This window comes from Cebus imitator, unplaced genomic scaffold, assembly GCF_001604975.1.
Source record: "Cebus imitator isolate Cc_AM_T3 unplaced genomic scaffold, Cebus_imitator-1.0 Scaffold0, whole genome shotgun sequence".
NCBI lineage: Eukaryota > Metazoa > Chordata > Mammalia > Primates > Cebidae > Cebus > Cebus imitator.
In genome coordinates, this window is record NW_016107315.1 from 7,251,571 (window position 1) to 7,265,650 (window position 14,080).

General features: G+C 48.1%; 1 protein-coding gene across 4 annotated transcripts in view; it reads left to right on the forward strand.

Annotated features, from left to right (window-relative positions):
• Positions 1-14,080, forward strand: part of CCDC12 (coiled-coil domain containing 12) — a 55,779-nt gene that overhangs the window by 2,885 nt on the left and 38,814 nt on the right. The window contains exon 1 of one of the 4 annotated variants that reach the window (XM_037730405.1): positions 7,477-7,496. The exons of the other annotated variants lie outside the window; for them this stretch is intronic. Within the exon in view, the coding sequence (XP_037586333.1) occupies positions 7,494-7,496 (3 nt within the window). The 5' untranslated portion in view covers positions 7,477-7,493. Of the gene's footprint in view, positions 1-7,476; positions 7,497-14,080 lie in introns of those variants that run through there. 4 annotated transcript variants of the gene reach the window in all.

The window sequence follows — 14,080 nt, forward strand, 5'->3', positions numbered from 1 at the left end:
TTACTGCAACCTCCATCTCCGAGTAGCTGGGATTACTGGAGCCTGCCACCCACCCAGCTAGTTTTTTTGTATTTTTAGTAAAGACGGGGTTTCACCAGGTTGGCCAGGCTGGTCTCGAACTCCAGACCTCAGGTGATCCACCTGCCTCGACCTCTCACGTCCAACTTTTTTTTTTTTTTTTTGAAACAGAGTTTTGCTCTTGTTGGCCAGGCTGGAGTGCAGTGGCACAATCTTGGCTCACTGTAACCTCCACTTCCCAGGTTCAAGTGATTCTCCTCCCTCAGCCTCCTTAGTAGCTGGGGTTACAGGTGCGTGCCACCATGCTCAACTAATTTTTGCATTGTTAGCAGAGACCAGGTTTTACCATGTTATCCAGGCTAGTCTTGAATTCCTGACATCAGGTGATCTCCTCGCCTCGGCTTCCCAAAGTGCTGGGATTACAGGGATGAGCCACTGCGCCCAGCTGCTAAATTTTGTATTTTAGTTGAGGTGGGGTTTCACCACATTGGTCAGGCTGGTCTCCAACTCCTGACCTCAGGTGATCCACCCACCTTGGCCTCCCAAAGTGCTGGGAATACAGGTGTGAACCACCACTCCTCGCCCCCCCCCCCTTTTTTTAATTACATTTGAGTGATGTCAGGTGAGGAGAAGGGAGATCAGTCTCAAATCTGTCTTTCCGTCAAACTAAAACTGGGAAGTTTATATAGCGGGGAGAGGAATGTAACTATGTGTAGGGAAAACAGCTGGATGATATCATAATTCTATGTTTAGCTATTTGAGGAAACACCATACTGTCTTCAGCAGTGGCTTTACCCAGCAGCAGTGTGCAAGGCTTCCGGTTGTCACATTCCCAGCAGCAGTGTGCAAGGCTTCCAGTTTTTCCACATCCTCCCCAACACTCGTTATTTTCTTTTAAAAAAAAAAAATAGACAGGGGTCTCACTGTGTTGCTCCAGGCTGGTCTTGAACCCCTGGGTTCAAGTGATCCTCCTGCCATGGACTCCCAAAGTGCTAGGATTACAGGTGTTAGCCACCAAAGTCCAGCCATCTTCTTTTTTGGTTTTTGTTTTTAATTATAGCCATTCTAATGGGTGTGAAGTGGTATCCCATTGTGGTTTTGATTTGCATTTCCCTAATGATGAGTGATGTTGAACATCCTTTCCTATGTTTGTTTGCCATTTGTATATATATATTTTTTCTTTGAATAAGCATCCAGGTTTTCTTTGCCCATATTTTTATTGGGTTCTTTTTCTTGTTATTGAATTGTCATTGCATTGTTCATATATTCTGAATATTAAATCATTATTAGAGATGAGATTAGTGCTATTTTTTCCCATTTTCTGGATTATCTTTTCACTTTCTTAGTAGTGTCTTTTTTATAAATTAATTTTTTGTAATTATGGGGTCTCACTGTGTTTCCCAGGCTGGTCTCAAACTCCTGGCCTCAAGCAGTTCTCCCTCTTTGGCCTCCCAAAATATTAGGATTACAGGCGTGAACTACTGCACCTGGTGGGTAGTGTCATTTGATGCACAAAAGTTTTAAAATTTTGATGAAGTTCAATTTATCTGTTTTTGAGTTTGTTGCATATACTTTTGGTGTCATATTTAATCCCTACAGTTCTTGAGTGATTTGTTTAATAAGGTACATGCCTGGGGACAAGATAGTTAGGAGTTTAAACTTTGAGTTGATTTTCTAGCCTGTGGGCCTTTCTGCCAGACCTTTGAAGTGGGAGTCTGGGGAGGAAGTGTGACTGCCTGCTGTGGCCAGATAAGACCTCATGAGTCTCCTCCCTCAGAGAGGAAGTGGCTTCACATTTTTAGTTCAGGCTTCTGATGTGACAACAGACTCCTGGATTGAGCACCTTCTCTGCCTGCACCTGCCAGTGGAGAGCGCCTGTTTGCCCTGTGGGGATGGCAACTTACTGGTTTCCTAGCACTCAGTGGCAGGTGCTTCATTGAGTTCTTACTGTGTGCATGGTTTTGCTGGAGGCCTTAGGAATTTCAGGCCTGGAGTTGGTTTTCCTCACGGTTTTATCTTTCTTCCTTACTCTAACTAGACTATAAACTCATAATTTAGTGATGTTATGACAAATCAGAGTCCTGAGATTGTGGCAAATGGAGAGAGGCAAGATTAGGAGTTGCAGTGTTTCCATATATTATTCTGTATAAAGCTCTCTTGTAGTCATGCAGCTGTAGTTTTACAAAGACTTCCTGGTCAGCCCACCTGATGCCACTTATTAGTGAGGGGAGGTGGGCAAGAGGCTGAGAGGAGCTGGGATGTTCAAGGTCGTGGAAGGGAAGTAATGTCTCCTGGATTCCAGGCCATGCAAGAGCGCCTGGGGGAAGGGGATTCTATAGAGGAACAGCACCGCCTGAAGCAGCATCTTGTAGATAAGCCACTTCCAGTTGACAGGTGGAAGGACAGTATTGCTGGGATTCATTTTCCGGGAAAGCCAGGCAGAGCCTGGGAAAGCTTCATGGGAAGACAGCATGGAACTTGAGGTGAGCCATGGAGGGTGGGGAAGGGGGAGAAGGGCATCAAGGTAGCTGGTAAGGAGAGTGTTCCTGGGGAGCATTTCAGAGGTGAGAACATTCAGACGCATAGAGGTGAGAGTGGAGATGCCCCAGGAAGTTTGACAGCAAGCACTTGGCAGTGACTGGGGCAGGGGTACAGTCTGAAAATGCTGGTCTGGGGTACTCTGGTAGCCAAGTTTTGCAAGAGCCAGGATTTCCGACAGGGATGGTAGCCAGCCTGGGCACACTTTTCTGTATTGTATTTGAACCTCATTTCCTGATGCTCATCCAGAAGTTCCAGGCTGGGTGGGTAGGTGAACAGTTCAAGGCTGTGTGGATGAAGTTCTGTGGCATCTCTTCACAGTGCTGTTCAGCAGGGCAGTGTGAGGCCACAGTCCTCTTTTGACCTTTTTCTTCCTCAGCAGCCAAATGGAGGCTCTCTGAAGGTGATTAACTTGGCACAAACATCTGCCCCTTGGCTGTCAGCTTTTCTGAGCATTTGCCCTGAATTGGGTTGTCTCTTGCTGCTCTGAGACAGGGAGACTGGCTGGCTGGCTGGCTGATCAGCCCTTGGGGCTGAGGTCTGACTGTCAAGTTGCAGGTTCCAGGCAACTAGCAATTCCTGGTCATTACCTGGCTCTAGAGGTGAGAGCAGCAGCATTGTGCAGTAGAACTTTGTACAGTGATAAGTGTTCTCTAATCTGCACTGTCTAGTACTGTAGCCATGGGCCACCTGTGGCTTTGCAAACCCTTCAGATGTGGCTGCTGGCCAGGCATGGTGGCTCATGCCTGTTATCCAGTGTCCAGGCTTTTGGCTTCCCTGGGCCACATTGGAAGAAGAATTGTCTTGGGCCACACATAATAGATACTAACACTAATGCTAGCTGATGAGCTAAAAAAAAAACTCAATGTTTTAAGAAAGTGTACGAATTTATGTTGCGCTGCATTTGAAGCGGTCCTGGGCTGTGGGTTGGACAAGCTTACTATAATCCCAGCATTTTGGGAGGTGGAGGCAAGGGCAATCACTTGAGTCCAGGAGTTTGAGGCCAGCCTGGGCAACGTGGCAAATCTCCATCTCCACAAAAAATACAGAAAATTAACCTGGAGTGGTGTTGCACGCCTGTAGTTCCAGCTACTCAGGAGACTGAGGTGAGAGGGTCGCTTCAGCCTGGTCGGGGTCGTGGTTGCAGTGAGCTGAGATCACGTCACTGCACTCCATCTGGGTGACAGTGTGAGACCCTATCTCAAAAAAAAGAAATGTGGCTACTGTGACATTTAATTTTAGTCAGTTTACATTTAAACAGCCACACGTGACTCCTGATTACCTAATGGACAGTGCATCTCTGGAGGACTTGCTCCCTTCAGCCTGAAACCATGTCTCTGTGGGGCGAAGTGGTTCACGCCTGTAATCCTAGCACTTTGGGAGGCCGAGGTGGGCGGATCACTTGAGGTTAGGAGTTCGATACCAGCCTGGCCAACTTGTCGAAACCCCATCTCTACTAACAATACAAAAAATTAGCTGGATGTGGTGGCAGGCACCTGCAGTCTCACCTACTCGGGAGGCTGAGACAGAAGATTTGCTTGAACCCAGGAGATGGAGGCTGCAGTGAGCTGAGATTGCACTACTGCACTCCAGCCTGGGTGATGAGAGCGAAACTCCGTCTCAAAAAGAAAAGAAGGAAACCATGTCTCTACCTGAGCTCCAGTTGTTGAGAGCTAAGGGGCAGGAGGAAACCCAGATGACTATCAGATCAGCCTTGGGAGCCCAAAGCTGGGCAGCGGGCTTGGAAGTTGGCCATCTTCATGGCTAGTATCTCCAGCAGATGCTGATTTGGGACCTTCTGTTGTACGTACCCTGTGGAGTTAAGTGCTCGTGATTCGGAGTGATATAGTTGTGATTTACACACTCAAGAAATGGGCAGTGCAGGCCAGGCACGGTGGTGACTTATTCTTGTAATCCCAACACTTTGGGAGGCCAAGGTGGCAGATGGCTTGAGCTCAGGAGTTCAGCACCAGACTGGGCAACATAACAAGATCTTGTCTCTATTAAAAATAAACAAAAATAGCTGTCTTGGTGGCCCGCACCTGCAGTCCCAGCTATTCGGGAGGCTGAGGTGGGAGGATTAAAAAACAGAAATAAAGAAATGCACAGTGCAGAGATTGGGAGCAATGCCAAGATGTCATGCACTAGTACTCTCTGACTTAGGGGTACTAGGGAGGGTCCCTGGCCAGGTTGGGGGAGGGTAAAAGAGGGAACCAGAGGGAGGGGCTGGCAAGTCTTGCTGGAGGAACAGAGGGAGTAGGTGAGAGCCCAGTGTGCTGGGTGAGAAGTCAGACTTGTCCATGTCCTGATCATGCCTCAGGAAGTTGCCTGTATCCCCATTCCACATGGCCACATCCCCAGGCCCAGCAGCCTGGTTGCAAAGTCAGCCAGGGCGATCGATCACTGTCTCGAGACTGTGTTGACAGCCTTTGGCAGGTTGGCACTTATAACATTCATGTGGCAATTTTGGCAGAATCATGTTCCCTCCCTAAAGCAGGACTTTGAAGCAGGGTATTGGTTCTTCCCTGTCTGATAGACCAGGAAACCCTGGGTTGAAAGAATGTTTCTCAATCACGCTTTGAGTTGTTGTAGACCCTAGATTGTCCCTTAGGCCTTCTATCCCTCCACACGACACCTCTCACCCCCAGGTGCTTGAGAATAAGTATCCTTGGAAAGAAGCCTCCACCCATTACACATGTAAACTGCAACCAGGCTGCCAGGTGGAGGCCGAGGGGTGGAGTGGAGAGAATAGGCTTTGGAGACAGATCTGATTTAAACCTCTGCTCCATTAATCACATCTATGGAACTCAGGTCTGGAAAAATCTGAGCCTTTCTTGAGATGAGCCTCTCTCTCAGAACCTCGAGCAAGATACCGCTTCTGAACTCATCAGTAGCTAGGAGAACAGAGAAAGATGCTGTGAAGTGTCTGGCTCAAGATCTTGTACAAAGACCTTTTATAAACGTGGATGGCTGTCCTTTCTTCCTTACCCTGTTGTAAGTGGGGACATCCAGGTGGTCCTCCAGTCCTTTCCACTGGGTGACAGTGGGTGGAACTGGCCCTGGTTCCAGTGAAAGCAAAGAGGTCCTTCTCCTGCACCCTGGCTTTACTCATCCTAGCCCTAATGTTTTGAAGGTAGAGTTTTAGCGCAAAGTGTTAGATTAAGAAGAAAATGGATTTGCAGAGCCACAGCCAAGGTGGAGTGTGAGTGCCTGTTCCTCCTAAGGACCGACCTTTTCTACCTAAGCTCTCAGACTCCAAGGTTGTGGAGGCAGTGAGAGGGAGAATCTTCTGTGTGGGAGAGTTGGGGTTCCCAACGCGCCAGCGTTTCCTTCTGAGGGCCTCAACATGTTCATGTATGAAATGATGGTGTTGGATAAATCAGAGTTTCTCAGACCTACCTGTTCGTCAGGTTGTCTTGAGAGACAATTTTTAATCCTTTTCTGTGGCCCTCCCTCAGACCTGTTGTGGTCCTGGTATACAGCCTAGAAATTCATGCATTCTTAAAGTTCCCCAGGTGATTCTGATGCATTTTTCTGGACATCTCTGCTAGACTGAGGCAAGATCTTAGTCTAAGGGTGAGGGGCACCATCGGAGGCCTGAGCAAAGCAGACATACCCTGCCCTGCCCTTGGCTGACTGTGTGGAGGTAGGAGGCGGCTGCAGGAGCCCAGGTGTGAGGCAGTCCACACAGACAGGGTTCTCGAGATGGTGAAGTACAGGGAGAGTGGCTTTGAAGGGGAAAGCAAGAGTCTGGCTTTGGCCACTTTAAGCCAGAGATGACTGTTAGACATGGAAGTGAAGAGAGACGAAAGCAGTCTGGACTGGAAACAGATACAGGAGGTCAAGCCCTGGGGCTAGACGAGGCCCTCTGGTGACAGAGCTTAGACAGCTAAGAGGGAGGATTGGGAGATCAGTCTGTGCCCTGAGGCTTGCCCTGCAGGTATTTAGCTGGAGTTGGGAGAATCCCAGGAAACTTGGTTGGGTGGAGCGGGGTGGAGACGGCCGGGCTGAGAGAAGCCAGATGAAGACGGGATGGGTTTTGGCAAGACAAGGTCATAGGCGAGCTTGGTCCAGCTGTGTCAAGGGTGTGTGTGGGAGGGGAAGGTGCCAGTGGAGTCCAGGCCAGCTGGGTTGAGGTGCAGCATGCTAGCCACAGTCTCCCTGTGATTTGAGCCTCCTTTCCACTGCTTGAAGGCCTCACTGGACCCCAGCCAGGACACCTACCCCGCCTCTCAGGAGGGTAGTGCCAGGCTGAGGCAGTGTCCTTGTAGCCTTGCTCTCTGAGCTCACCTGGAGTTTGGATGCTGACAGCCTTCTTGCCAGTGCCCAGGTCTTCAGATTGCCGTTCTAGCCCCCCTTTTTTTTTCTCTCTCTACCCCCCACCCCCGCCCTGTTGTCCAGGCTAGGGTACAGTGCTCAAGTGATTCTCCTGCCTCAGCCACCTGAGTAGCTGGGATTATAGGTGCGTGCCACCATGCCCGACTGATTTTTGTATTTTTAGTAGAGATGAGGTTTTACCATGTTGCCAGGCCGGTCTCAAACTCCTGGCATCAAGTGGTCTCCCTGCTTTGGCCTCCCAAAGTGTTGGGATTGCAGGCATGAGCCACTGCTCCCAGCCTTCCCCTGCCCCCTTTTTTTTTTCAACCTGGGAGCAAAGGTTCAAGTTGCTCTAAATGTGTACTCCCCCTGGCACCATTCCTTTCTGTCCCTGAACATAGGCTCTGAGGGCTGCACTGCCGCTCCTGCAATATGACCACTACTTCTGAGTCAGGCTGTTTCTCTCCTGATTCCCTGTTCTCTGGACAGGTTGCTTTGTCCACCTGGCTCTGCCACGCTGTACACCTTTAGATGTGTAGATAGATAAGTCTCTTCACATCCTCCTTCAGCTGGAAGATGGCCACAGTAACTCCTGCCTCCCAGGATAAGGGTTAAGTGAGATGGTGTGTGCAGAGGGAGCTGAGAGATGGGAAGTGTGATGTGAGGATTTATTCTTTCTCCTACACTCTTATTTTACCCTGGCGAGGGCCCCTTGAACTTGCACCTGAGACAGCACCAATGCGGAGAGGTAAGGGACCTTCCATAGTCACACAGGGCCAATCCCTGGTCCTCTGAAGATGGGCCCCAGGGAGCCCACTGTCTCCTGGCTGAGTTTGGGGGTGCTCTTCCTCTGGGGTGGAATTGGTGCTACCCCTACCCCTTGGAGCTGTGCAGGGAGGCGCTCTGCAGTGAGCTACGGGGAAGAGAATGGGACCTCTATTCAGCTTGGTCTGAGATGCTGGAGAGAAGCACCTGGCCTGGGTGAAGGGCGAGCCTCTTTCTGACTTTCCCTTGGAGGGCAGGGTTTCCATTGAGGCAGATGGGTGGCTATTCGGGATCCTTCATGGTGTAGCTCACCTGTGGTGGCAGAAGCACACTCCATGTAGCAGAAGAGGCACTAGACAGCCACAAGACAAGGTTCCTCTTTCTTGCTCGGTGGCACACTTGTTCCACCAGTCTCCCCTTTGGTTGACTTCTGTGGTATTACAAGGTGTAGCTGGTACTCCCCAGCCTTCACTGATGGGGGCAGGGAATTAGAAAGCAAAGGAACCTTGAAATTCAGACCGGTTTTTAATCTTTCTGTTAGCTTTTGCAACAAAAGAATTTGTATGCCCTTGATAATGAATCCCTGTTTTTTTCTTCCGTCTCCAGGAGTCAGCAGGGGGTGAATGGGGTATTCCCTCTCATTGTCCAAGTAGCTGTCTTTTGGGTATGCTTGGGAGTCCTTAGTCTTCTCTTTGGAGCACTTTTTCCTTATGGTCCTCTTGACTGAGTTAGTTTCCTCTAGATTTTAATGATTTTATTTTTGGTTTCTAAATGGGCTTAAATTTTTAATGATTCCATAGTGGCATAAAAAATCCTTTTAATTAAGCATGCAAACTATACCGAGAGAAAAGTACACAGATCAGCTCAGTGATTTTCATAAGGCGAACAGGCCCATGTCATTAATCACTCAGATCAAAAAACGTGATAACAGGGCCGGGTGTGGTGCCTCAGGCCTGTAATCCCAGCACTTTGGGAGGTTGACGTAGGTGGATCCCAAGGTCAGGGGTTGGAGACCTGCCTGGCCAATATGGTGAAACCCCGTCTGTACTAAAAAAAACAAAAACAAAAAACTACAGCTGGACGTGGTGGCAGGTGCCTATAGTCCTAGCTACTTGAGAGGCTGAGGCAGGAGAATTGCTTGAATCCGGGAGGTGGAGGTTGCAGTGAGCTGAGATTGCGCCATTGCACTCCAGCCTGGGCGAGAGAGCAAGACTTCGTCTCAAACAACAGCAAAAAAAGTGATAACATCCCAGAATCCCCTCCCAGGTGCTCACTCCAAGGGGAACCACTCTGGACTTCTAACACAAGAAGTTGCCTTCCTTCCTTTTGAACCTTATATAAATGGAATTAAACAGTACATAGTTTTCTGTATCTAGCCTCTTTCATTCGTCATGTTTGTCAGTTGTTAGGTGTGGAATGAGTGCATTCTTATTTCTGTATAGTATTCCATTGTTTGAATAGACCATATTTTATCCATTCTCTGGATTTTCAGGCTGGAATGATTATGGACTGTGCTGCCATTCCCAGCCTTGTACATGTCTTGGTGAACATATGTACACATCTGTTGGCTCTGTGCCTAAGGGTGGAATTGCTAGGCCATAGGCTATATATAGGACAGATACTGTCAAACACTTACAAAATGGCTCTACCGTTTTGTACTCTGACCAGCACTGTATGGAGGTTCCTCTCTAATACTTGGTGTGGTTAGTCTTTTTTCATGTTAGCCATGCTGGTGAAGGTATAATGGTATCTTTTTGTGGTTTAAATTTGTATTTCCTACCTAATGATGTTGCATATCTTTTCATATGTTTATGCAAAGTGTCTGTTCATGTCTTTTGCCTCTTCTTCTTTTTATTCAGTTGCCTGTTTTGTCTGTTGATTTCTAGGAATTCCTTATGTGTCCTTTGTTCTGTGTATGTGTTGTGACTGTTTATTCTCCCTGACTTGGCTTTGACTTTTCAGGCTTTTACAATTTAATTTTTTTTTTTTTTTTTTTTTTTGAGATGGAGTTTCGCTCTTGTCGCCCAGCCTGGAGTGCAATGGCACAATCTTAGTTCACTGCAACCTCGACCTCCCATGTTCAAGTGATTCTTTTGCCTCAGCCTCCCGAGTAGCGGGGATTACAGTTGCCCGCCACCATGGCTGGCTAATTTTTGTATTTTTAGTAGAGACAGGGTTTCACCATGTTGGCCAGGCTGGTCTTGAACTTCTGACCTTAGGTGATTCACCCACCTCGGCCTCCCGAAGTGCTAGGATTACAGGCGTGAGCCGCCACGCCTGGCCCAAAATTGAATTCTTTGGTGAACAGAAGTTCTTAATTTTAATGTAGTTTAATTTATCACTTTTTTTCCTAATACTTTTTGTGGCCTGTTTAAGGACACAGTTGCCTACATCTAGGTCTAGGTGATATTCTTTTATGTTATAATCTAGAAGTTTTCTTGTTTTCCTTTAACCTTTAGACCTCTAACCCATCTGTAATTTACTTTTTTATGGTGTGAGCAGGGATCAAGATTCTTTTTCTCCCCATGTGGATATCAGTGACTTGGTACTATTTGATATTTGACATTTGTGTTTTAGAAGACTTTCCTGTGACTTAATTGGCATGCGTTGTTCATAATGCTGTTAACCTTCCATAACATCTTGATAACAATTGTAGTTGTAGATATAGTAGTAGTAGCTGTTAAAATATATATATTTTCATGCTTCTAAGTCCCAGTTCATGCTACCTCTTCAGCAGACAGGCAGCTCCTTGTGGCCAGAGACAACTCTTAAGCTTGTTTTAACAAGACATTCAGACGTTTCCTGGGTGCCCCATGGCACTGTACTGGGTATGCTGCGTCCTGTGACTCTGAGCCCCTTAGGCTTTGTGCCCTAGAGAAAAGACAACACAGACTCCCAGGGAGGACAAGGACCTGCTGATCCAGGCCCTCCAGTGCTGTCCTTCTGACCTGCCAGCCACACTCTGTCCATACTCTGGACCTACTGACCCAAGGGTGTTCAGACTAGAAGTATGTGCTACCTCAGTTGCTTCAGGGTCAGTTGTTTCAAACTTGGGCTGTATGTTTTAAATGGTTTTTGGCTCTTTCATTGACCCTGCACACATTGGGACCAGCATGTGATTCTGTAGTACTAAGAATTGTAATACAGAAACGAAATGCAGTTCGTGTTCTTGTTTCTGGAGACGATGTCTCATGTTTCATCTTGGGATACTGAGGAAGATTTTCCCTAACCCATCCCACATACCTCCCTGCATACCTCCAGCCCACATCCAGCACCTATTCACATGCATATACAGCAGCGTACTCTCCACACCCCGCCCCTGCCTGCAGTGCATCCCACCTCCTCACACTCCCTTAACGTCACAGCGCCACTGCACAGCCCAGGCCCTGCCCCGCACACTTCCCCGCACAGTAGGACCTCCTATCCCCACACTCACCCGTTCCTGTACACCTCCAACCCGCAACAACACCCCTCCACATGCCCCCAGCGCACACCTACAAACCCCAACCCCCTTACACCAATACATATCTCACGTACCCCAAAACACACATAAGCACACTTCACAAAACACACTTCATACCTCCATACCCCCACTTTGCCCTCCCCTACACGTACGCCCTAAGCAGCTGAGAGGGACTTGGTGCTTTTAAGCCAGGTGTTCAGAGATCTGGGGGATCCCATGGTGAGCTTGATATGGCCCAGTCATGCCTGGTCCTTCTCCTTCCTTCGGAGCTTCCTCTTAATCCTGAGGCCCTGGCTTCTCCCTGGTTTTGTTTTGGAGGGAAGCAACAGCTTGTACTCTTGAAAGAATTCCAAGAGGAAAAACAGTTGCTGTGGCAACGGTGCCCTGTGGCAGTGACATCCACACTCCTGGGCTATTTTGATTCAGGGCTCTAAAGAGCTGCTCTGTCTAGAGAAAATGTGAGTGGTTGGAGCAGAAAACATTTGTCCTTTCAAGGACAGCCCCCCTTCCATTGTTTTCAGGGCAGGGCACCACTAGATTTCTTGCAGGGTAATTTGAGTCCTGAGGAAAAAACACCTGTGTTTGACATCTTTGACATCGACTAGTGAAAGCAGGACTTTCCTGCCATGGGCCCAGGAGTCCATGACTCAGGCAGCTTCCTTCTGTGTAGGAAGTGAGATTGAATGCTGGGCTGTTTCTGGGGTGAGTTTCCACACCTGGCTGTTATAACTGTTACTGTTGAGGCCTCTCTGCGCACAGAGCCTGGGTGGGAAATGAGGTCAGTGAGGCTGGCCTTTCCCTCAAACACAGTCAGGCTGGGGCCCCGTAGGGAGGCTGACTCATGTACCCCCATTTATAATACTGTACACTTCCATCCACGGAGGAGGGGTGTAGAATAGCTGTCAGTGTCTTGGAGAGAGGGCTTGGGCGGACGACACTTGTATGCCTGTTGCATGGAGGAGAGAGCTGAACCCAGTGTCCATATACATACCCTGCTTTATCTCATTGGTTGGCTTATGAGTAGTGTCCCCACTTGGGCTTTGTGGCCCAGGCTGCATAACTCACAAGACAGAGCCTGACCTGGTAGAGGTGCTGAGTTAACACTTGAGGGATTGAGTGGAGGGCCTGGAGAGGCGATAGCTGTTTCCAGGTGGGAAGGAGGAGGCGGGATTGATTGATTGATGGATGGATGGGTGGATGGGTGGATGGATGGAGTCTTGCTCTGTTGCCAGACTGGAGATAGCTCACTGCAACCTGATGGGCAGGAACAGAGCAGGCAGGCATGGAGGTGGTCTGAATTTAGGAATACTATCTGTAGAAGGTCCTTCTTCCTTGCCACCTCCTTGTTCCCCAACACTGGCTAGCTTTTCCCGACTTGGACTCATACTCTTTGCATGCAGATAGGGTCTGCCCTTCTCAACTGTGGTAGCTTGAGGACAAGGGCTGGGCTTTCCTCTGGGTGACACTGATGGCCGTTCTGGGTAAACTGAGGGAAGGAGCAAGGCATGAATGTGGGGATCTATTGTGTGACCCCTATGTCAGGGGATGAGAGGGCTTCACCCCAAAGACACAGGTAAGAGTCTCAGGCTCCACCGTCCTCATCACTGTCGTTGGCATCTACTGACTGAGGAGGTACTCTTTGTCAGCCACAGTGCGGGGCTGTCACATCACATGGGTACCCTCACATGGTGCCATTTTGCAGTTGAAGAAACTGTAGCTTGAGAAGCTAAACTGGCCCAGGGTACCACAGCACACAGTTGTCAGAGCTGGGTATCAACTCCTCTTGTGGTTCTGCTTTCTCAACCTTTCCGTATGCTGAGCATGTGGCTTTTTAAAAACACTTTGCAGCCAAAGGAAGTGTGTGTAGGTGAGGATGATAAGACCTTGTGAAGCAGTATTTCCCCCCACAAATAAATGTGCCAGTTCTGACTTGTTTAAATTTGGTTTCAATTAGGATTTTTATCACTTGTAGATCACACCAGCGAAGAGACAGCTGTCTTAACTTTACTTCTCAGATAGTGACACTCCGAGAAGCAGCTGATGAGAGGTTAAAATAGCTTCTAGTCTCCTAGGAGCTTCAGCACATTTTGTTGCTGTGTAAACCTCTGACTTGCCGGGAAATTGACTGGTAAAGCATTTTGCTTTTCATACTGGGGTGCCTGATGCTGGTGTCTGGTATATTTCATATTCAGCTGTGCTGAGATGGAGGGAATGGAGAGATTGCCCAAGGGCCTTGGCTTATATCAGTGAGTGGCCTTTGTGGTGGTCAGGACAGTTGGGGAGGATGCTGGGACCAAGCTCACAGAACACTTAACGTCTCGAGTCTCAGCTCCTCCATTTGCAGCGTGAGCATTAGGACCTTTGCCCTGCCTGTATCTCCGGTTCTCCCTGGGGATTGGATGAACAATAGAATGTTTAACACAACTTTGAGTCTTATAAAGTGCTTGTGCACTTGTTTCAGGACCAAACCGAGGGTTGGGCTGCCTCTTCCTTTGTCCCAGTATCAAGATGCAGATGAACTGGGAGAGAAGGGAGTTTTTTTATTTCTGCAACTGGTTACAGGGAGAAGGCCTGGAAATTATCACCAGACCAACTCAAAATTGCAAAGTTTTCCAGAGCTTATATACCTGCTGAGCTATATGTCTATGTGTAAGTGCACATTCATCTAAAGACATAAATGATTAACTTGGTCTAGTCTATAAGATCTAAGTCCTGAAGACCTTCCTCTGGAGCCTCAGTAAGTTTACTTAATATAACTGGGTCCAGGTGCTGGGGTGATTACCCTTATCATGTCTCCTGCTAAGTCATGGAGATTTGGGGAGTTCCTTCAGACCTCCAGTAAAACTTACTTAATTCTAAACAGGTCTTCTTAAGAATTCCTTCCTTATCTTGTCATACTTCAAGGCTCAGGAAAGGCCTAGGCAAAACTCTTTGTGGGCTTTTGTGTAAGGGCACTGGTTCTGTCAGCTTTTTTTTTTT